Source organism: Rhipicephalus microplus, chromosome 2 (genome assembly GCF_043290135.1).
Source record: "Rhipicephalus microplus isolate Deutch F79 chromosome 2, USDA_Rmic, whole genome shotgun sequence".
NCBI lineage: Eukaryota > Metazoa > Arthropoda > Arachnida > Ixodida > Ixodidae > Rhipicephalus > Rhipicephalus microplus.
Genome location: NC_134701.1, coordinates 268,983,182 through 269,007,327, shown reverse-complemented (window position 1 = coordinate 269,007,327; position 24,146 = coordinate 268,983,182). Strand labels below are relative to the sequence as shown.

General features: G+C 42.5%; 1 protein-coding gene across 1 annotated transcript in view; it reads left to right on the top strand.

The window, feature by feature from the left end:
• Window positions 1-23,275, top strand: part of LOC119169234 (uncharacterized) — a 37,372-nt gene extending 14,097 nt beyond the window's left edge. Inside the window, exons 2-10 of the mRNA XM_075881359.1 lie at window positions 5,875-5,938; window positions 7,253-7,338; window positions 9,010-9,102; window positions 10,978-11,037; window positions 14,667-14,750; window positions 15,704-15,851; window positions 19,273-19,448; window positions 20,405-20,592; window positions 23,138-23,275. Of these exons, the coding sequence (XP_075737474.1) occupies window positions 5,875-5,938; window positions 7,253-7,338; window positions 9,010-9,102; window positions 10,978-11,037; window positions 14,667-14,750; window positions 15,704-15,851; window positions 19,273-19,448; window positions 20,405-20,592; window positions 23,138-23,147 (909 nt within the window). The 3' untranslated portion in view covers window positions 23,148-23,275. The remainder of the gene's footprint in view (window positions 1-5,874; window positions 5,939-7,252; window positions 7,339-9,009; window positions 9,103-10,977; window positions 11,038-14,666; window positions 14,751-15,703; window positions 15,852-19,272; window positions 19,449-20,404; window positions 20,593-23,137) is intronic.
• The last annotated feature ends 871 nt before the right edge of the window (window positions 23,276-24,146 follow it).

Below are 24,146 nucleotides of genomic sequence, written 5' to 3'. Positions count from 1 at the left end.
CAATGAAAAAGCTAAGGCAAATTTTATATTCGCACAAAAAACAAAGGAAAATTTCACAAAATACGTTTGAACTGATTTAGAACGCTTTGGATGACCACTCGCTGATGCATCACTTGTCAGGAATTAAGCAATGCTTGTTTCCTGATAAGGGTGAGTGCAAGAACAGATAGATAGATAGATAGATAGATAGATAGATAGATAGATAGATAGATAGATAGATAGATAGATAGACAGATAGATAGATAGATAGATAGATAGATAGATAGATAGATAGATAGATAGATAGATAGATAGATAGATAGATAGATAGATAGATAGATGCTGAAAGTACCTGCAGTTTCTAAAGAAATGCGTCGGAATAAAAAAAAAACCCTCTCCTTCAACTGATTTGTGCAAGTTGGCACCTGCCAAGTACGTACTGGCTATGCGTGAAGCACCCTTTACAGGCCTTGTTTAAGATAAATAATGCCGGAACAAAATCCTGCAAAACACAAGATGTATTTTAATATATAAACAGAAGATATCAGAATCACTTTGAATATTTATTTACTACATTATAAACTACACGTATATTTAGTGAGTTTGAACGTGACAACGTTGAAGAGCTTGTTTCGTAGAAATTCTGGGGGCGGCTTCACCATCGTTGGTTGTCAGCAAAACAACGAAATTGATAAAATGAAACAACTGACACGATGTTACACTTGCACGTGTTAACTCGATTCTTGTATCAGAAAGATAAAACACATATTTATTTTTTGATTTTCATTCATTTCATAGTTTTGCTGACAACCGTCGATGGTGATGCCGACACCAGAATACCGGCGAAACAAAATCTTTAACGCTATCGCATTAATATTCTCTAAATATCCGTCTATTTGCTAATGTAATGACGAAATAATCAAAATTATCCTGTTCATACTTAAAACAAAAATTTCACCTCCTCTTTAAAGGGTGCACCTTTTTTATAACACTGTTATTGCAAAAAAGCTGAGCTTATTGTTGAGAGGGGCAGGTAGAAACGATCAAATAAGCATCGTTCTCTGCCCTGTAATGCTTCTTGAGCTATAAATGCGGGTGACAGCACTGTCACGCCCAACATTTGGACCCACGGGCCGCCATTTCACCTGCTTTTCCAGTATACCACACGCGCATAAAGCGTTTATATTCTAACGCACAACCAGTAAGTGATAACAAGTAGCAGCCGCAATGCGTTGGATAAAGGGTCCACGGTGCAATGTGTGACAGTTTTTTTGAACACTAGTAACGTTTCCACGCATCACGGTAGACTCATAATTCAAACAGACAGAGGTAGCAGCTTCTGAAAGCGAGCTCCAAATACGCGCGGGCAGGGCTGTGTTAACGCTTATCACTCCCGCGTCCCTCCTACAGCCCACGTCACTCCCATGGGACCTTCGAAAGCGAGAGCGCTGTCACGATGTTCTATCTATATGACCACGGATCGGCCGCTAACTTAGAACAAAGGTGGAAGCTATCTAAATACCACGAGCAGATCTGTGCAGCCTTGTGTTATGGAAGGCGATACGTGGAAGCTGAATACAGATAGCACGCGTACAAGAACAGTTAAAAGTACAGCGCGATGAAACGAAGACCACTGAAAGGGGAAGTAGACAACGGGCTGGTAATGTTCTTTGTCTGCGTATACCTTTCACGTGTTCGTCACCTTTGATACTTTACTCTTTAGGGTTTGTAACTCGTCAACTAGTCTAACATTCTATTCCACAAACAAGGCCCTTTGCATGCTAGGATATGTTTTACTTGGAGTGATAATAACTGACCATTGCTATGTTTACAAAATGTTGAGGAGTGGCGTTGCGAACGTAACCAATGCAACAACAAGATGACCTATGTCGGGTAGCTTTCACTGCACTGCATGTATTTAGGCAGGCGGAGCTGAGGCGAAGTTTAGCAGTGTGACGAGAAAGCAACCGAAGTTGCTTTCGCATCAACGAGGGCGCGTGCCACGAGGTTGTTTGTGTGGCCCGTCCCAAATATACCTAAAAGAAACAAACAAACGAAAAACAAGCCACACTTTTGGTTGCGATGGGATGCTGGTGGCCTCGCACGTTGCTGTGGCAACGGGATCCACCAAGCTGGCCGGGAACAACCAGTTACGTAGAGAAATGCCTCACACCGATGAGCACAGCAGCAATAGATAACGCCTCTCGGATTTCCTTCTGCTGCCCTTGGGAGTGTGTCATCTGAGCAAGCCGCCGCGCGCGACAAATACTAATGCGATTTGCTAACGACCGCTTGCCGGCAAGCGGTGGCTTATGTGTTGTAGTACGGCACCGAGATTACAGAGCCAACAAGTGTTGGATGCGGTTGTTGACGTGGCGTCGTTTATCGAGAGAGTTCAGAGTGTGCGAAAGAAAAGGCCATGACAGACGGGTTGGCTTCCGTTTTACGGTATGGTACGAGTACGTCCGTTCTTCGACAGCGGAGGGGGCGGGGGTGCAGAAGTTGCGGTAGCTTGAATATTATTGCTGGATCGTTCTTTCCGCGTGTTCGAGGTCATGACTTTCCTCGTCGTTCCAGAACACTCTTATATAAGCTTAGAGTTCGCCATGTGATGGTGTGCCATCGCTTATGTCACCTGCTTGCTCAAGAAGGACGAAGGCAGTTGTGCACGGACCATGAACGACTATAAAATGAACGAAAAGAAGAACTCGTTTGCTCGTTCTATTAAAAAGGCCGACTTGCTTCTGGTGTCTCAATCTCTGCGGCAAGATCTCTGTTTTGACGTCGTGACACTGGTAGAGGTGCTAGGTATCGATCCCAGTACCTCTCTGCCCTTATACCTTCAGCAACGTGTGGACGTTCCATTGTGCACCGGTTGTGGCTCCGGAGAAACACTGTAGCGTCTTACATTAGTGTTCCCCATTCGTTACATATCAGGTACTGCTGTAAAAATAAAATTAGATTCCGCGGATTTAAGTTCGCGACCATTGACGATTACCTCTTTATGAGACGGTGTGCCTCTCGACGCGACCAGGCCCATCGTGCTTCGCTGAGCTTCATGAAAAAAGCTAATTTGGCCAACCGGCGATGGTCGTTAATTTTTTCTTTATTGCTTTTCTTTAGTTTATTCGAAGTCTTCGTCATTTTTCAGTTACCAATTTTTTCTATTTGTTCTCTTCTCTTATTTCCTTTTTCCCTGTTTATTCCTCTGTTACGAAAGAGTAGGCAAGCGTGTGCCCCCTAAAGGTGGCGATTGTCAGCCTGGTCTTTACCCTTTTCCTCTGGGTATGCATACAAAATGATGATAATAATAATAATAATAATAATAATAATAATAATAATAATAATAATAATAATAATAATAATAATAATAATAATAATAATAATAATAATAATAATAATAATAATAATAATAATAATAATAAATTTGGTTTCAGTGTATAGTACACGTGCTTTACATTTCATGAAAGGAGAACTTGTTGCTTATGTATTACAAATATTATAGTAGTATAAGATCACGTATGCACTTCTAAGTTGTATTCTAATAAATGCCTTAACAATTAACACCCGTAGCGGAGAGATTCGTCAACAGATGTGACGCTGCTGCTAAACATCGGCTGTAAAAAGTGATTCTATAGTGCTTCGAGTTCATCGACTTCGGATCCCGTAATAGGAGTTGAACTTTCTTTTAGTACAAAGAAATTTCATCTTCTAGGAAACTAGGAAAATTTTAAAGCACCAGCATGTTGTAAAGGGTTCAAAGGCTACGTTATGGGAAGGTTTAAGGATTAAAAGACGGCTACATTTTACAAAAGTCTTTTGAATAACGCTTGTGTTTCCACGCACCAGGAGAACAAAAGAGCTCTTCATTAAAAAAACTATTGTTGAGAAATATGTAAAGCGTACTTAATTTTGCTGGATTGTCTTGTGAACTCTGTCAAACGCACTCCAATTTGAGATTATTCACTGCATGTTCTGAAATCAACGACTTCTGAAGTGAACAATACGGTGTTATCTTGTTCTTTTCGTATATAAGCCATTCATCTTCTCGTATGACTCGTTCGGTTTTCTTTTTTCTTCTAAGTGATCGAGGACTTGCGTCGATACGATGTAATATATTTGTACCATCTAATTTTTTGGTTGTTGCACTAGGAGATGCATATTTCTTCAGTGTTGGGTTGGTTCTCATGATTCATGTTTAACGAAGAAATTTGACGACGTTCTCGTCTTATCTTTGCACACCTCCTCGAATTTCCTAATTTAGCTGTGCTTTGTGCAAGCAGTCAACGAGAGAGCAAATATCGTGATCAGTTATAAAGATGAGATATGGTGAAAAAAAGATAGTGGTGTGTGTGAAATAACCACCACTTATTTTCACCATGCCTTGTTCTAATAGAGAGCTGCAACAAGTCTTAGACATCTCCATTTAAAGTTTAGAACTAGGCTGGATTTATTTGGTTTGTAATTTAGGAGAGACATTCAAGATATCCTGATTGGCAGGCATCGCAGCTGTGTGTTTGCAGTAGCTAATTAACGAAACAGATGTTGCGAAACGCACGAGAACTCAAGGCGACGGGGTTCATCGGCTCTAATTTCTGCGCTAGGAGCGAATGTTCTGGGCGTGGCATCAGAGAAGACTCAAATTCTTGTTGTTTCAAAGTATGCGTTGACAATGACCTTTGCTGGGAAGCGAAGCGACAAACAGAATCTGAGACTTAAGGATGTAGGATGGCTTGAGAGGAGCGTTCTCTACTCCAATAACGCGGTGTAGTGACAATTAAATCTAATCTTGGAAACGCGCTGTACGACATCAAAGAGAGCTTCAGAGGTTGCCGTAATGAAAAAAAATTGAGTGTTTCTAACGCGCTTTCGCATTATTTGTGCTTTGTTATCGACCTTTGAATAAACCTTTCGTCGCTTCTACGTGACTTGTCCTTATGATTTCAATAATTTTATTATATTAATCAAAACGTAACTTGGCGTCGTGTTCCGAGATAACTACCCTTTACTATCTACTCGTTGTTAGTTAGCTGTTTTGTTTCTATTGCTACGTAATTAGCATTTATGAATGTTGTACCAGTAGTATTAGGCTATTGAATGAATTGGTTATATCTACCTTTCGTAGTTTGGCCACGCAAAGCATTAATCCACGTCATCCAACTTACAGTTCGTTCATTATTCCAAAGGTTTGAAGATTTGCGTTCCTCTCTGAAAAAATATTTCTTAATGATGCCAGTAGTTATTGCTTCGAGGAAAATATTATACATTCATTGGTGGTACTCACTATGCTCTTGCTAAAAACAAATGAATTAATGCTCACAAGAGTGCACGAAAACATATGTGCAGTGGTTCACAGATACACGTTTTTGTTAAAACTCGGCTTGTTCAGCGTTCTGCAGTGATGGGCATTTCCTATATATGAACACAAGAAGCTTAGTGATTTCGGTTATGATCGCTAGACGAGCAGTTTTTATTTTATGTCATTTTTTTCGACTGTTTAAGCAGCCGATTACATATTGCAAAATATACTCGATGAAGAGTGCGATCTGCAGAATTGAAAACTCAAGAACCAATATGCAAGCAATTAATTGCCAGGACAGACAAAGCATCACATTGCGTGAAGCGTTTATTTTAATCTGTGTTTATTATTATTTTTGTTAGCAACTGGTGACTTTCCGTTATTGTATAATGGTTACAAAAGTTAAGTATGCTTTTATACTATTCATTTTAACCCTGTTTTAATGCAGTATACATGACGGATGTGGTTATGGCTTTTCGCAAGTTTTCATTAAAGAAAGAACTATTTTACAGCCCGAGCACACACATTTAGCGGGACATAACACCGGCACGAAGAAGCGCAACGTTTGAGTTGATGCTTCCTTTACTGTCTTACAGATTTTCTACACGATGCTAGTGGTCACCGGAATATTCCACGCAAACTCCGTGCTTCATACTCCTGGTAAGTTTCAACGTTGTTTGCCTCTTTGTAGCATGCTTTCTTGCTTGCTTTTAACTGGGCGTGAGCTACGAAAATATTTTGCCTTTGCCCTAATATGTATACATCTAGTTTTACGGCCAGGGGTTCATAGGCACGCACCTGGCACCACTAGAGCGAGACCGCATTTTATTACGGTGTTCGCACACTTGTTGTTCACTTATAGAAGAGCATGTACGGTCAAAGAATAAACCCTAAAGCCACAAAACTAGCCTCAAGCCCCCAAGGCAGTTCAATATTTGCATCGTAAACAGGATGAGGAGCGGGCGCGATGGGATTCGAAAGTTTGTCGAATCAATATTTGTCAGAAAAGAGGAGCGTGTTTATGAAATATTCATGGGCACCAGGGAAACACTGGATACTTGTTCTACCAGGTCGCGATATATGTGCCTCGACTGTAAAAAACCTTCCTGCGCGCACACTCACGCTCAACTTACGTGCGTTCAATTTCTGAGTATATTCACGTTGTGGTTAGCAATGTGTCAAATGATGAGAAAGGGGAGAGAATACTCGATCCTGGTAATTTTCCTCCTACACAAGGGCGACTACCCGTTTCTGTTTGACTAAAGCATTTTCAACGAAATGTGTTATTTGGCGGATTGTTCTCATTGAAGCATACATACAAAGGACACAGAGAAAAAATAAAACAAGAACAACAAAGAGATCTATAAAAGAGGTAACAATGCAAGCACTCATTTACACTAAAAATAACATCATTTACCCCATAAAAATTTAAGAACGACAAAACCAGCACTGAGATTGACTTTATGTATTTGCGTGTCCACGCATGATTAAAATCTAGAACAGGCTGAGCTTGCAGCATTCTCTCTCTTATTAAAAAAATAAACCTATATAAGGAGAGATTGGTGCCAATTCATCGCCCCGGCTTTGCCTTTTTTGTCACACAATAATATAACTCTCACAATGCACAGAACAAAAAAAAACAAAACTATTCAAAGGCGTACAGTAGCACACTCACGCGGTCAGTACCAGTTATTCAGTACAAAGAAGTGGCCACTCAACGCGAAAGTTTATAAAGCACAAATGTTCACGCTATTAAAATAATGTCCAGACACATCGTAAACGTTCTTGAAGATGTTGACAGAGTTGATCATCGTTTACGTTTGTTTAGTTGAGGTTATGCTTGTGCATATGTGCGCTTCTTGAGCTGACCATTTACTTCTCAAGATAAACATGTATTTGTCTCATTAATTGTCTCTCTTGCGTGAGTGCTGTTTTTCATTCACCTCATTTCACAAGTTGTCGTGTTCTTTTCAGTCGGCTTTACGTTGGTTCTGCTGCTCCTCATTTTTTCGGGCCTCTGCGTCATTTTCTCCGTGGTTCTACTTTTAGGATTATTTCTGGTAAGTCAATGAACAGTTTCGCTGGCTTCTTTTTGAGATGTGAAGCAGCTCTCTAACTCAAGTGTGAAACGCTGTACGTACGTGCGTTTGTATGAACGCGCCGCAACGCGTTCCCCTCGCCTCAGGTGTTGGAGCGGTGCCAAATAGACGACGCCACAACTGTGCGTTGACGTCACGTTACCCTCAAAGCGACCGCTGAGTTCACTCTCTCCCTCGCTTGCTGCGCTTTCGCTGCACAGCCCACAGCTGCCACCTCGTCCATTAGCCCGCAACACCTGCCGCTACCACCGCTTGCTACACCGCAGACTCGTCAGTTCACGCGCAATGAACATGACGCTCGTCTATCGTTCCCGTTAAAACTTGCCTGTATACGTGTCACCTCTTTCTCTCTTCATCCTCTTCACTGCTCGCTGCATAGCATTCCATCACAGTTTCCTTTGAGAAGATGGTGTGAATTTTTTTTAATTCAGTCAATTTTTCAGCCCTTGTATAATGCTGCAAAACGTTTTTGTTTTTAGTTATTCTTTAGATTCTCTATTCTTATTATATTTAGCGTTTATTTTATCTATTATTTGCACCGTTCATTGCCCCCACCTATGTAATGCCGTCTGGACCTTTAGGGTATCTGAGTAATAATAATAAACACACCACTATTAACGTTGCCTAACGAAGTTAAAGCATGCCTGTCGACATACGGAGGGGGAACACTAACAGCCGAAAGCAGATGCTAGAGAGTGGTTTGTGCTACCTGTCATCCAAACGTATCCGTAGGCGTGCGCAGGATTCTACATTAGGGTGGGCTAACATTCAGCGCAGCGCCACCTTTTCGCCTTTTTCGCAATGGTCGGGTCCACGAAGATGCTGAGCGCTTAATAACAAGTCGTCTCTGCTCGCACATATTTCGCAACGACTGTATGTTACGTACAAGGTTATAAGAGCAGGCCGCTTGCACATTCAGCCGAGCAAAAAGAGAGTGCAGTCGCCGCGGCTGGGGCAGTCGAAATAAATGATGCATGCTACCCCCTAAGCCCCTCCTTTTTTTACAAGCACTTTGTGGAAGCATAAGTGTTGCATTAAAACGGGACTTGATGTGCCTATGCATCTTTCTATATAGAATTGTGTCGAGGCCGTGGGTTTTTCGTAACTCGTATTATCTACAATTAATTGTGACTGTTACTATTTCGAGTCAAAAGCACTCGTTATCTTGCCCTTTTTTAGCGAGAAAAGTATACGATGCCATGTAAAGGAAGAAAGCATGTCTTGCAGTTCATACGACAAATAAAATAGCGAATTTAAGTTACAGCTATCTTCCTTCTAAAAAACAGATTACGTGTTCGCACTTGATAGTATTAAACCACTACGAACACAGTACAAATAACGTTTAGGGATTACTTCGCGTCAGTAAATATTTTTCGAGTTACGACATCACAACGTCCTGCTATGAGCAAAACTTGCGTACGATCTATGAAGTTCTTAAATAAGACTAAATATTCAATGGCTAAGATTACTGTTGCACATTAAATAATCGGATTAGGCTACACAAATTACCGGAAATACTCACTCGGTCATGAATAAATTCAGTTTTTTTTTTCATATGAGTCGAAAAGGTGCATACTTATTTGGTTGTTTGCGAACATGTCATGCAGTCAACTGTTCTTCGCGCCATTTCAGGACAACCGTCTTTTGCTGATTCCATGGCTTACCGTTGTCTCTATGACAACGCTTCTTGACGTAGCACTGTCGCTGTACTTCGTCACTGACCTGGTAAGCATCCATTGTGATTGTTGTAGTAAACAGTTGTGTTTGCAAAGGTCGCATCTCCTTAGGCTCACACTCCACTGTCGCCGTCAAAGCTCCTTGCAACATAGATGCAGCGCTGGCGCAAAATAAAAAAAAAAGACATTGAAATGATCTATCAATATTCATCTATCAGCTATTTATACAGAAGTATATCAACAAATTTTACAATTTATATTTCCGACTGCATTTATTTGATGAGAGCATTGTCATTTATATGTATCTCTAATTCATTTTTTAAACCTTGTATTCTCTTAGTTTCGCACTGTTGTTGCTAACCAAATACATGTGTTTACATTTCGTAGGAGGTCCCATTTTAGTGTATACTATGGGACCTCCTTCTGTATATTCTTTTTTGTGCATCTTATGAAATAATAAAACTTGATTTGATTTTTTATTTTTCGAATATCGAAGCCCTGCGCCGACGTTAGACAAGCGGGGCGAGCAAAACAACAGGTGCGCCCTTGCGGCCCGGAGCGCGTGCATTTTTCCCTTCGTCTGTGCCCCCTCCCGACTCCAACCGGCCTACGTGCGAAACCGTCGCTTTGTCTTGTAGTTGGTCCGTTGGCTGAGCTGGCTCGCGCTGCGCTATAGCGCGTTCCTCACAGTCACTCGCACACTTGTTCCCGCTACCGAACGCAGCAAACGCTCTCCCCACCCACTCGCCACCCTCCTGCCTTCATGATGTCGTTTGCGTCCCATTTTTATGAAGGTTCGCTACTCGGCTGTATTCGTACACGAAACAACTGTTAGTTTTAAGCATGAATGGCTGAAAAAACCGAGGGAGTACAGTGTCCCATTTCCCAGAATGAGATAGCGGGTTCAATTTTCGTCAACGGTAGCCGCATTTTAAGATAATCCGAAATGCGCATGCACTGAATTTTAAACTGATTAAAACTCTCTCTTTGGGATAAGTTGGTAGAAGTTAAACAGTCTAAAATGCCCCTTCATAATGCTTCCTTGAAAAACGTGGCGTGCGCTTCAACAAACCCACGAGATCGCGTTGAGTTTATTAAAAATTAGGCTTTGAGCTGGAATCGAACTCAGGTATTCTGTGGGCAGTGAAGCAATCTAGCGCAGAGCGACGCCAGTGTTTGAAATCGCTTAGGAAAAAGACCCAGTGCAGTTCCCACCCCGTGAAAGTGTTCATGTTACCGGACGTAATAATGCGCAGAAGAAACGCAGAATTGCACTAAGTGTCACACCTTGTGAATTGCATAACTAGTGGGTGGCTTAAAAGTGCCTGACCTTTACGAAATGCCTAGCTATAAATCATCATTATAAACACATGAAATATCAATTAAGTGGGCAGCTACTTGAGCTCTCAAGTTTTGAAGAAGATGCTTATAACTATACAATAATGATGGCTTTCGCTTTCTAATCGTCTTGGGCGAACGCATACTGGACCATGTGAGTTTTTTGGGGGTATTTTAAAGGACTGCGATTTTTTTCGGAACGTACGCAGCAGAAATCAATCTGGTGTCTTACACTACTGTGTATATTGAGAATACTTGCTACTAAGACAAGGCATTGTCTATTTTCATAACCTTTTCTTTTCATGTCAATGTTTTTTTTTTCATTGTGTATTCTGATTTACATACAATTACCTAGTGGTTGTTAAGAGCAAGGAGAGTACATTTAATTAACCTTTCTTCAATTTTTTTTTAGTTTTTAAATCTCTGAGCGTCATCATAGCCCTAATTACAAAGAACGAGCTCATCTGATAACGAAAACTGATTAAAGTTTACCCTGACGCCTGCATAACGCCTCCGCGGTACACAGTTATAGGGCTGGTGGCTTCGTTCAAGTTTTCGCTAATCACCCGTTTCTTATTTGTTTCAGCGTGTTAATCCGTTCGTGATTGCCATGTACGTCGTCGACTACACGCTGTGTTCCATCAATGTAAGGACTGATTTGTTTTTACTCTTTTAATCATGAGAAGGCCAGTGGGAAATTGCTTTCCGTATCGTGCGCAAAAAAAGCAAAAAAAAAGGTTTCTGAGCTCACAGATCAAACATATCATCCGAGCGCTAATGCAGCTCTTATAAAGACAAAAAAAAAGAAAGAAAGATGGAACAAAAGAATCAAATGTAAAGAAAATAATGTTGGAATGTTGAATAGCAAGGGGAAAGAAGCGTACATGCAAGGGGAAAAGTTACTGAGACAGCGAGTGGGGCACTGTGTCCAAAGCTTCACTCCCTGGCACCGGCCACCCTTAGGACATATTTCAGGGAAGAGTCCCGAACACCCATGTCGTGTTTCTTTTGTTCACACAGACTGCTCATACGTTATTTCTCCTGCCCCTGTGCTCTCCATTTACTATTCCCACTGTGCTTTTTTCCAAGTATAAGGTAGCCGACCTAGCACGTTCTTGGTTAACCTCCATTTCTTTTGTTTATCTCTCTTTATCTCTGTCTCTCTTAGTTGTGTCCTCGCCATGTTGCACCTTGAGAAACGGTCATATGCAATCGCCCACAATGGTGTAGCTTGGTGATAGCCCATTGGACACGTGTCATCCCACATCCTGTCCCTTGCCCATTTTCGTTCTGCCACGGCAAAACACTCGACCACATTAGCGTGCTTCCACCCCACCCTCCCCACTTCTCTTAATTCATTCAAGAACGTCCCCTCCCCCATCTGCATTTGAAAGAAATTGCTGCATCTGCCTATGCTAATATCTTCAAGCGCTATTTCTTTATTTATCAGTTACGCGATCTGCTGTAAAATTCCCAACGATTATCTCAAGTTGCCCGTAATGTATTTCAAAAAAAAGTTAGATTTTTCCTGTGTGAAAACATACCTCATACAGCGGGTCCGTTGCATCAGAACACCACGCCGATAGTTCCCGAGGTGATTTTTAGATTTGACTTATAGATCTTCATAGTGTCTTCGTAGTGTTTCTGTGAACTTTTTTCTAACCTCTTTTTGAAGAAGAACCGGCTTTTCCCGATAACAAAATTTCCGGCATCGGAATACTTTATGGTCTATCCGTACAAAATTGTGTGCAGCTTTCTTCTAATTGTTGTGTTTTTACTTACTTGGTTTACAAACTTTTTATGAGCTTGAGTTCGGGAAAAAACAGTAAGCGAAGGTGTTAGGAGTGGAGAAATGATATATAATCCCAGCGCTATATTAGTGAGATTTCTACGACGTGCTATACAAGATCCTTCATTTTAATTCACTTATACTCCATAAAGCGTTGAGCATTTGATTTCTGAGGATAACTCAAATGTATTCAAGAAATAAAAAATAAAATAAAAAGGTTTTCGAATTCTGGAAAATAGCTCAGAACTGTGTTTACCCGTATCCTTTATTCACTAGATTGGTACAGATATGCACGAATTGTCCACACCATGCTTCAAGTCCACGAGTTTTTGAAGAAATTCCCCGTTTTCAGTAGTGAAATCCAGGATAGCGTTATGGCGGGAATCGGCTATTGTAATATGTCGAATATACGCTCTTTTTCTTGATTTATGTTTGTTGGTTAATTTTCAAAGCTGTGAAGCGTAGCAAAATGAAACTTGCGTTTTTATACATGCACGGAAACGTGTCGAGTTATATAACAACGCCGTTTTCGACAGAACTCTCTCATGCGTCTTGTGCTGACTGGAAGGTTTTGCATCTTCACTGTTGTCTTGTTCAAAATACGCCAAAAAGTTCTATTACCTCTCTTCGCTTTCGTTCCAGTCACCGCCATTTTATTATCGATATATTTTCACACTGTTCGTAGTTTTAAAACCATTTTTTTTTCGCTATCACCACTAGTACTCACATTTGCATAAAATGTGAATTTTGATTAAAAGCGTGACTGATGAAAAGGTGGTTAGGGTGTGAATATGTGTTTTCTTTTTGGGCTTATGCCAAGATAACCACCTAAATTGCTGGCGTAGAACGTTTTCAGCGCAATAACGACGAACAGCTAATTACTACAGCGACCGATAGCATTTATAAGAGAACTCAAATAAGAAAACCCTAAAACCTTTCGGCGATAATTTTCTGGCCATGAAACCAATTAAAAAATTGCGAAGCACGGGTGAAGTTGATGTACGTCTATTCAATACTGAGCCATGGAGGGATATCTCGATTGAGCGAACTACACTGTTCCATCGCGGAGAATAATATTTCAGCAGCCAAACGGGTACGAGATGCTGAAGTTAATTAAAATTTGGCTCAGTGACGTGACCCAATCTAATTATAGCTTGGCGCATCTGTATTCATAGAACAACATGCCTGATCGCCAAAGTTAATTAATTTCAGGTGCGGGATGAGAAATTAAATCGCCGATTTGAACGCTAAAGCTAACCTGACATTCATTATTTTGCTCACATAAAAAGTACGCCGATGATAAGAGAGGTAAGCAAACAGAAAAATTAGAAAATAACTGCATAGGCTGTGCTTTATAATAGGCTGTCATAGCTATACAAACTCGGCACTTTGAAGATCGATGCAAGTCGATGAAGAAGATGATGCTGGGGGTCAGCAGATTTTCACTCCACCTTGATTTATGTCTAACGTGTGAATATTTCTTTTAGTTTCATGTAGCTCTTGTGCAAAATTTTTTCATAAGGCTCACTGTAGAATGAGAATATGATGCCGCGTCTGCTGTCTGCCCGACGTTTCAAAAGCTGGGTAGGCTTTGTATAGAATGCGCGATCCTCAGGGTTAGAATCATTATAGAGGAGGAGGATAAATATGTTTATAACAAATATTTATGGAACAGCACCACACCACCACGGTAAGAGAAAAACGCGGAAACATGATAACAAGCTTGCCAACTCAGTGAACTCGAACCAAAGTTTACGGTTCGAGGCATCTCTGGGGACTCAATTTTAAAGACATTTTTGAAAACAACTTCTGAAGAAGAGACCAGTGCAAATTACTGGACGCGCATTACGCTGCAATATATCTAAAGGATGCTGGAAATGAAACCACAATGTGCTGTCCAGCATATTTTCTCGAGCTTTTTTTTCTTTACGCCAAATTTTCCGTAGGCCTATTAGGGCGCAACAGGCGTGCTGTTCTGATTAAACTCTTAACTTCTAACAGGCTCATAATAGTCCTAAAGCCTGGATATATCGTTGTTGCAATTGTCATGTGACGTCACATCCCTTCTTCATTATCGTAGTTATTGCACAAATACACACAACTCAATGTCAGAGTTTGTTCTATACTAGCTAATAAGCTAAGTAAAACATATTGAACAATCTTCTTAACGTTTCTTGACGTATGGGATGTGTCACACGCACAGGATGAAGGTCACGCTCTGAGTTGACTTGTTGAAAAGCTAATACGAGCCGATAAGGGATGGCGTCGCTGCTGTACAGTTTTATTTTCAAAAAGCTGTGAAGATAGCTTTGTCGTCGTGTCAAACACCTCCCTTTGGTGAATGCAAACTAGACGTATGAATGCAATACTAGCTAGGATTTTGAATTAGTGCTGCTTTCTTCACGTGTGCGAGTTACCTACCGAATGTGAAATTGTTGCTGAATTATTCGACGATATGGTGCTGTTTTTATTTTTGCCTTTTACAGATATACGCCATACTATGCGTGCTTTCCCAATACCAGGAATACGCAGTGGGGCGAAGGGCGATGGGACAAAAGAACCGCGCTGCTGTAAGTTTTAACGAATGCCTCACGGTATTGTTCCCGCACTTGAGAAAAATGGCGCCATCTGCGGCGAACAGGATGCATTAGAACGCGCGTGGAAGGCGGCCGAAATATGCCCTAGGTGTGCCTATTCACAACTCCTACTGCTTTTGGGTTCGCGTTGTTTCTCGGAGAACACCGCAAATCGTACGTGGTGGCAGCTCAAGACTGCTCTGACCTTTCGAGACGCTGACACAGCACATGGTGTATTTTATTTATTTATTATTTATTTGTACATAATGCCGGCCCTAATCGGGCACATGCAGGAGTGGATACATAGAGGTAACATGAGACATAATAACCCTCCACAAAAAGAAAAGAAAGTATTGATATACATAGGATACTTCATGATTCACGTGTATACATATTCAGAAAAATCAATCTCTTCTAGACAGTTGAACATTAACATGCTCACTTCATTTCTAGAGAACTCTTTGTCCGTACATTAATGGTCACGTTTGCAAACACTAACGCTTTATCGTTGAAAAATCTTGCGTAGTACAATCAAGCCTTCTAATTACACCGACAGTGCTTCTAGAAGTATTTTTAAACAGTGCTGATATTCTTCGACAGATTACAAGAGCGTAGAGACCTGAGACCTGACTACATGCACGGGTTGCGGCTCGTGTATATATATATATATATATATATATATATATATATATATATATATATATATATATATATATATATATATATATATATATATATATATATATATATATATATATATATATATATATATATATATATATATATATATATATATATATATATATATATATATAAAGAGGTTGATTGTTGATTGTCGGCTTGTCGGCCCTTTGAAAATTGGCCTCCGCGCTGCTCCATATCAGTATCTTTATTCATTGTGTGTCTAATTCGTTCGTATGTTGGGCACTGCACGTCAATTCCCGCAGCTCCCGGTGCTCTCAGGTTACAGCAGTCGCGGAGAACGCTCGAAGATAAGCAGCGTGGCTACTTGGCCCGGTCGCATGCAACCACAGTCGAAGCATGTCAGCCAGACTTCGACCAGCATGGTGACCCATTCAACGGTGCCCAATGGCGGTGAGTTTCCACATGTAAAAAAGTGTTATTGAAACGGAATCAATTGTTAAAACTGAAAAAAATATGTAGATTATAGTGAGTTGCGCCACATTCATGTCTTAAAATATATGCTTGAGTCTATAAAAAAGGTTCCCTATAACGCCTCTGAAAATACAAAGGAGCGCATTATTAGCGTACAAAGGAGCGCGTTAAATACAAAGGAGCGCGTTTTTTTCTGAAGCCTTACACATGGGGATGCCACGGAAAACTCTGGACAACAGTGGAAACGTGAGAGAGCTCACATTCACTGGGGCTAATAATGCAGCCCGGGCAAAAAAAAAAAAAAACAGACCCGGGAGGCCGAGTGCTGTCAGCCTTTTCAGCCGTGATAAACCGCGAACGGGAATGCAAGCGGTGGTGTTGGACGCATCCTGGAAACCACGCCTCCGAGTTAGCTCGCGATGTCAAACGCTTGAAACAACGCCGCGCCGAGCAATGAATGCGGGGTTCTAGAAGAAGAGAAAAGTGCACTAATTTCTTTCTGCCTATAGCCGACAAGGCGCACTGCCTGCGCCGAACAAGTGGTTTTGGAGCGCCAACGTGATGATTGCGAAAACACGTTTGCCTGTGGCAAACGCCCACTTTCGGCTGGAGTTTCTCCGGCGGCACTTTAGATTCATCTGCGGTGCTTGTGACCTTCAGTGGTCCGAGAACAACCACCGTGATTAACACAATGCGAAACGCATCTAACTGCTCATTGCGCTCAGAGGAGACAAAGTGTGTGTCATGTGAAATAAAGGCTGTGGTAAACCCAAGCCAAACGTGTGTCTATGGCCTCATTGAGAAGCACGAACACGTAACCAATAATTGTGAAAGGCTTCATCGCCACGTCGGCTTGAACCAACTGCTGAACACCGGACCGGGGCCCCACGTTTCATCTTTCGCTGGTTAATCGTTCATACGGAGTGCTTGGTTGGCGGTGATTCTCATTATTATTTATCACGTGTTAAAAGAAATTTACGAAGAAGAGACAGTGCCAGTAAGAGCCTAGTGAAGGCGACAAAGAAACCAGTATCTCGTCTTTTTACTCAAAGAGGTTTAGGGGCACTTTAAAGGCGGTGAAGAGAACTCAGAGGAGTACGCATAGGCGCTCGGATTGACAGGTTTCTTCATCCTGTTGTCCCCTTGCTTAATAATTCGAATTGACATGATTTTAGTATATATAGTAGAGAAAATATCCCGGATAAACTACATAATTTGGAGTAGAGTACTGAGTTTCGGTAACACGTTCTTCGAAGTTCGACTTTAGCATTCTTGCTTTAGGTGCATCTTTTGTTATTTCTTGCACTTATATTCTTTTTAAGAGTCACTGAAACGCTTACTTGCAGACTTGCATAAACGAAGAGCTGGGCGCTTGCCCTTTGTTTCACTAGTTTAATGTGTTTGCAAAACATTACAAACTATTTCGATGTTGAAACAAAACACTCGCTTTGTGTTCCTTTCGATGTTTCACAACCACGCCCGAGCTTCTACTCTAAAGTACTTGCGCATCTAAAGACATTCGCGGCTACAGCCATGCAGACACATAAAACTCCCCTAGACTCTGTTTCACCGTGTTCTTCGGTCTTGTTCCTCTTCTTTATAGCGAGAACACAATATATATATATATATATATATATATATATATATATATATATATATATATATATAAAGATGATAAGGGCGAAGTGAACTCGGAGATGAACTTTCATTGTTAAAGGGGGGCGTTGGCTTGGCAACGGTGAAACCACATGAAATTCGACAAGGCATATTCTCTACAGACGTCGTCTGAAAAACGAGCTCGAACTTTAAAAATTGGCAATCTAGCTGGAGAGCTCAGGCAGCGTGGTTATCGCTTGCTTCATCGACTATCTCTATGTACGACTAGCGTTAGCAACGGTTTTTTTTTCGTTTCGCAGACGGCATGTTACGAAAGCTTGGATTTCACGTCTCAGCTACGGATCTGGTCTCAAAGCGGGTGGTATTACCGGCCATACGCAGGACCGTCCTTTCGTTTCGTCTTTTGTAGCACGTTCGCGGCGACGACTGCGCCTTGTGACATTTCGTATGCGGGGAGCGTTCACTTAAACTGATCAATAGTTTCAATCAGGTCGTCCATGCTTCGTCGCTCGTGCTGCTGGCATTTTCGTCGCCACCTACTTGTGCGTTTCCACGTCTCATGCTGCGTCAAAATGACTACGGATCTTTTCAAGTTTTTTTGTGTGTGTGTGAAAGACCCTAGAAACACCTCTTGGTACGGTAGAGCCTCCAGAGACGGTGCCAGAATCTCGGTAATACGGGAACATCCACGACAAGCGAGTTCTTTGGAGGCAAGGAGGGTACAAGTGCAGGCAAAAACTTCGAGAGGCTACCACCTCCCACTTAACTTCTCATGCACGTCGCAGTCGTCACTCCTGACAACATCACAGGAAGTAGTACGTGATGCTCCGAGGTGATTATTTGTTGATTGAGAAGAAAAATTTATAATATATAAATTTCGTAAGCAAGTGATGCCGTAACAAAAGTCTAAACAAGTAAAGTAAACACGCCTTCTTCTCCCATACCTTCTATTCATGAGTATACGCATAGAACAACTTAAAAGGCAATAAAAAATAGGTTTCGCAAGTGAATTGACCAAACCTTTTCACTAAGACAAGCACTGTGTAAGCTTTGCAGTCCGAACTTCAAGAAAATTTCGAAGGAGGCAAAAATTTCTGAGGTCCGTGTAGTTAGATATAGGTGCATGTTAAGGAAACTCGGGTGGTTGAAATCTCCGAAGCCATCTACGGTGGCGTCTTTCATAACCATATTGCGGTATCAGCATGCTAAACTTCAACAATTATTAGTATGCAGTTTACGAAACAGCGACTGACGAGCACGCGGCTTGCTCGCTTCTGTCGCAGTGCACACTTCGTAATCACGGACTGGTGGTGTAGTTTAAACTAGACGAGGTCAGAGGAAGAAAATATCAACGCACTTAACCTGTATTACCTGTGTGAACTTGTGAGCAGGTAACCAATTTCGCAAACAGTCACATCTCTTGAGAGGGGAACGCTTCCTGGTGCAAGTCCCGTCAGTCGCAGTTCCAAGTCAAACATGTTCACTATACTATTAAGTAACCTTTCCGGCTTCTCTCTGAAAGAATAACAAAGTACGGGTAAGGCGGTAACAAATAGCGCTAGACATAGGACGGTACTAGATCGAATGACGGGCTGCTGGTAGTACGACAGACATCAGCGTCCTGTCCTTCTACCACCGTCCCATGTCTACCACTTTTTGTTCCCGTCTTAATGACGTGACCAACCAACCAACCAACCCAGTTAGCTGCAATCTGGCGGTCCATGATACGGGTAATTAATGAAATGTCCTCACGCGTTGGCCGTGCAACCTCCTGCTTACGCAGACACAGCGGCTGGCACGGGAAGCAAGCTGTCCCCGCATCGTGGCCTCCTGGAAGCTACGAGTGCATTCGCGGCCGGTCCCGAGGAGTTATCGAGCGGGCTTCACATCTCCACCGCTGAAACGTCACTGCAGCCGTCAGGCGACGACACGGACGTTCAAGAGAACTCCTGCGTGTTGGTGAGAACCAATGTCCCGACTTAAAACTCTGCATGAGGAGGTACGGTACCTAGGGAATCTTTTGAGAAGCGCGCTATAATTAGGGTCCTCAATCGCTACCTTATACTCTAGCAGAAGTAAGAATGATAATGATACTACTACTGATAATGATAATGATACTACTACTACTACTACAACTACTACTACTACTTCTACTACTACTACTACTACTACTACTACTACTACTACTACTACTACTACTACTACTACTATAGTATACTAGTGCTGTTGCTACTACTACTACTACTGGTGCTGCTACTACTACTTTACTAGTGCTGTTGCTGCTACTACTACTACTACCACTACTACTACTACTACTACTACTACTACTACTACTACTACTACTTGTGGAGGCCCTAAATGATATTTCGTTGCATTGCATATTATGAAACCGCAGCCGGCACTTTTTTTAGTTTGGATAAGGGTAATCACACTCTTGGGTATATAATCATGCCCCGCCACGATGGTCTAGTGGCTCAGGTGACCCGCAGGTCGCGGGATCGAATCCCGGCTGCAGCGGCTGCATTTCCGATGCAGGCGAAAATGTTGTAGGCCCGTCTGCTCAGATTTGGGTGCACGTTAAAGAACCCCAGGTGGTCAAAATTTCCGGAGTCCTCCACTACGGCGTCTCTCATAATCATATGGTGGTTTTGGGATGTTAAACCCCACATATTATGAGTATGTATTCATTTATAATGTGCGATATTTAACTGCGGTAACGTAAAAAACACCATTAGTACTGCAATAACATTTACGAGTATGAGTGCAAGCTCCATTACCGGCAGCTATGCTGCAAATACTGGCACTATGTGAAGACTGTAACAGCTACATGTCAAGACTGCTTATATAGTACGGACCTGTGCTCATACACTTGACAACGCTTTTAGTAAGGGCCCTTGCCATTTCTTTTTTTACAGGACGTAAGCAAGGCAGAAGACGGGAACACGGAGAGCAGGACGTTCGTTGCAGACGCAAGAAGTGCGCGAGGGACCATGGCCAACCACGAAGCTGACCGCGCATTGGTTGTCCCCGTGCCCGAAACGCGGCCGCTCCTGGAAGTGACCTGCGCCGCTTACACCGGAGGAAGGGAGGATGGTCAGGAGGAGTAAGCGATTCTGTTTGGCTTTAAGAAAATTCTTGCCGATATGCTGAGATGACTGCTGAAGTCTCTAACCCTTTGAGCGCGGCAAATAATAATAGAATATCACAAATGTTTGATCAGAGTCGCATATGGGTGGATACAAGATGCTAGAGATCCATGTGCCTAATTAAATTTAGGTACACAATTTGGAACTTCACTTGGGCGCAGTTTTCTGAGCGCTTCCTTTCGGAGGTGCTTTTACAGTGCAATCGCAGACTCACCACATAGAAAGAGTGTCTGTGTTTGCGCTGTAAAATTACCTCTATATAATTATGAACCAACTAGGGCCAAAAGAAGTGTTACTGAAGTTCATTACGCAGTCTCTCTTAATCGTGTGGGCAGGTGGAAGAGTTGGCTGCAAACTGGTTGATTTGCTTACCGTAGCTTCGCGGTGGACTTATAGCATCTTATCTGTGTTTTTTTATTGCTTACCTTTGGTTTTGGGTAACATCTTTTTCTCGCTGCAGAAGTTATGAAAATAAGGTATCCGCGGTAATAAAAAATCTCAGCCTCTCCACAGCAAGAAAGTTTGAACAGAACAAAACAGATACGTGCCACATTATCGACAGCATTCAGCGTACCAAAACCACTGCTGCGGACCTCTCCTAACAGCTTATTTGCTATCTCTGCAGAGATAGCAAACACGTCGGGTCCGTTGACACCACCGCTGAGAACAATGAACACTTTGGCGAGAACGTGCATCGTGTTCCTCGAGACAGACTACAGGCATCAGGCAGAGAAATTTTCAGAGACTCACGTGTGCTATAGCTGCCGCTACGGGGCGATCGAATGGCTCAACTCTTCGCACTGGCTTATGTTTGCGAAGACGCACAACACTGCCCATTGTATGCCTCGGCTGATGGGCACAATAACTCACGTAGAAAAGGAAAGTAAAGCAGATACACACGGGGGGACGACGGCCTCACTTTTCGATCCGAGGAAAAGCGCGGGCGGCGTATATTCGGTATCTCGGGTTTACGACACTGGGGTCTGTGTGACGTCAAGTGATCTCGAATCCGTTGTTCCTCAATTATCTTGCCTTGTTTGCAAGCTCCTCTGAGTAGCTAAAGCCCACTTTTACTCGTGCGTACCCCTCTCCTGCCTATGTGTAAACACGATTACGAAATTGGTGGCTCGATCTTCTTCCAAGATCGCATTTCGAGCAAAGCATTAGAAGCTTATCGCACCTATCCTTTCCATCTGTACACGCTTCAGATCTTCGCTTGTCTTGTGCGAGTTCAATCAAAAGGCACTCAAAAGACGTAACAATTGGCAAATTAGATGTTTAGAAATCTGTAGAACGTTGCCCTTGCCATGCATGAACGCTTAGCGAGCAAGTGATGAAGCGAAATCGAAATATCAGTCACAGCATGCACCCACGTTTTAGGGGCGAAGCTCCTTAGTGTGTGGGTCTGTCCTTCCTCCGTTGTTGTCGTACGTAGCCACCGGTGGCACATACTCGCTCTAGAGCGGGTATGTGCCACAGGGGATGCGAGTTTGGAGATGGTGGTACTTGGAGTGTTCACTAGATGGATGCGCGGACGGACGCATGAACGGACGGACAAACAGACTGGCAGACGGACGGATGGATGGACGCGCGGAGCTGGTATGTGCCACAGCGGATGCGAGATGCGAGATGGCGATACTTGGAGTGTTCACTACATGGACACATGGAGGGACGGAGAGACAGACTAGAAGATGGACGGAGAGATGGATGGACGCGCGGACGTACGGACGGATGAATGCACGAACGGACTGACAGACGTATGAACGGACTCATAGACGGACACACGGACGGACGCATGGACGGACGCATGGACGGACGCATGAACGGACGCGTGGATGCTCACGCGGACGGACAAAAGCAAGAACGAAAGGACGGCCGGAAGCACGGACGGGCAGACGGATGCTTCGCCCCACTCATCATCATTCACTCCGTGGATATTCTGTGATTTTTTTGTCCCCCATACTATTCACCTCGTTCTTTTGTTGGGCTATACTAAAACATCAAGAGGAAACGAGAGGACAGAACACATATTGTTTTGTTCTCATGTTTCAGTACAGCGCAGCGAAATGGTGGTGTCATGTCACCTAGTCTCAGTCAAATCCTTATTGAATGGAATCCACTAAACGTTTTCAAGGGAAAGCAATCAAAGGAGTAAAATAGAATGTATGTGTGATAGACTGCTTCACCACTGAACATTTAGTTTAGTTTTTCACTGTACAGATTTTTAAACTATGAATGAATGAATGAATGAATGAATGAATGAATCATCTGTCTTCACAAGTGGCTTCCAACGTTCTAGTTTAGTTATTTTTGAAACTTTTTTTGCTGTCACAGGGCAAACTAGTACAATAAAGATATGTCATACTAGTAAATGGAGAATCAATGAACGAATGAGTGAATGAATGAATGAATGAATGAATGAATGAATGAGTGGAATGATTCTGTGGGCGGGAACGAAACCAGTGCAACGCCAATCCCCTCGCTTTGTGCTTGTTCGTGCAGTCACGTGTAGTCGAGGTGAACGACATCGCCGGGGCTCCAAGCAGCAGCTGAGATGGGCCGAGCCCAGCCGTCTTTGTCCCGTATAGAGACGTCCGTGCATCCTAGGAGTTTCATATCGTCGCACTAGTCGGCATCAAAGCTCTGTATACCGATGCCACGCTGCACTGCGTTTACTACCGACAAAGCTGCGCCACGCCACAAGAACTTGGGATGCCGTACCTGGCCGCATTCACGGTACGTTTGTTTCTATCTCATTTTAGAGTTTCTGTTACCGTAGAAATAAAACTTGATAAAAGTCGCGATCGAAATATCACTGGGAAGTGTTCTACTTCAAATACAATCTTCCATATGTTTGTCTCTACGTAAACAAGCATTTTATATTTCTGTCTTTCTTTTCCTTCCGTTTTTCTTTTCTCGGACAGGTATTTATCGTTCGGACGACGTGGGTCAAGGCTGGCCAAGTTCAACGTGGCTACCACCCGTGTGATTGCCTGAAAGACAATGATTAAATATGGTGTTTAGTTCTTGCTATCGAGATCGAGTTCTTTCTCGTGCATGGCTGTTCGCCTCAGCGCAGACGAAAACATAGTGGTGGAGCATAAAGGCTTCTAGCTTTAGCGAGCTATATAGATTGAATCACTTCACGGTTAAATCAACTTTATTTTCAGTACCATATTCTCTCTATCATTTCCTTTTCACAGACACCATAATCACATTCAACAGAAATAAGCGTGTTTTCGAAAATGAAGTCCCTTCTTGTGTAATATGTTTTTGCTGCTTTGCTATAATGATGTTAGCCTCACAGCCGATATTCCTGAAATTTTGTTGGGTAACCACGTTTTTATTGTGCTAGGATGCACTAGATACCCTACGGACACAGTCCGCAGTAGTACATTCTCTTCATTGCCCGCAAAGATGTGCAACCAACCAGCCCCTATTGCTGCTCTTACAGAAATTTCCAAGTGTTCAAGTCCAATGCGGCTTGTCGCAGTATATTGACACGTAACGG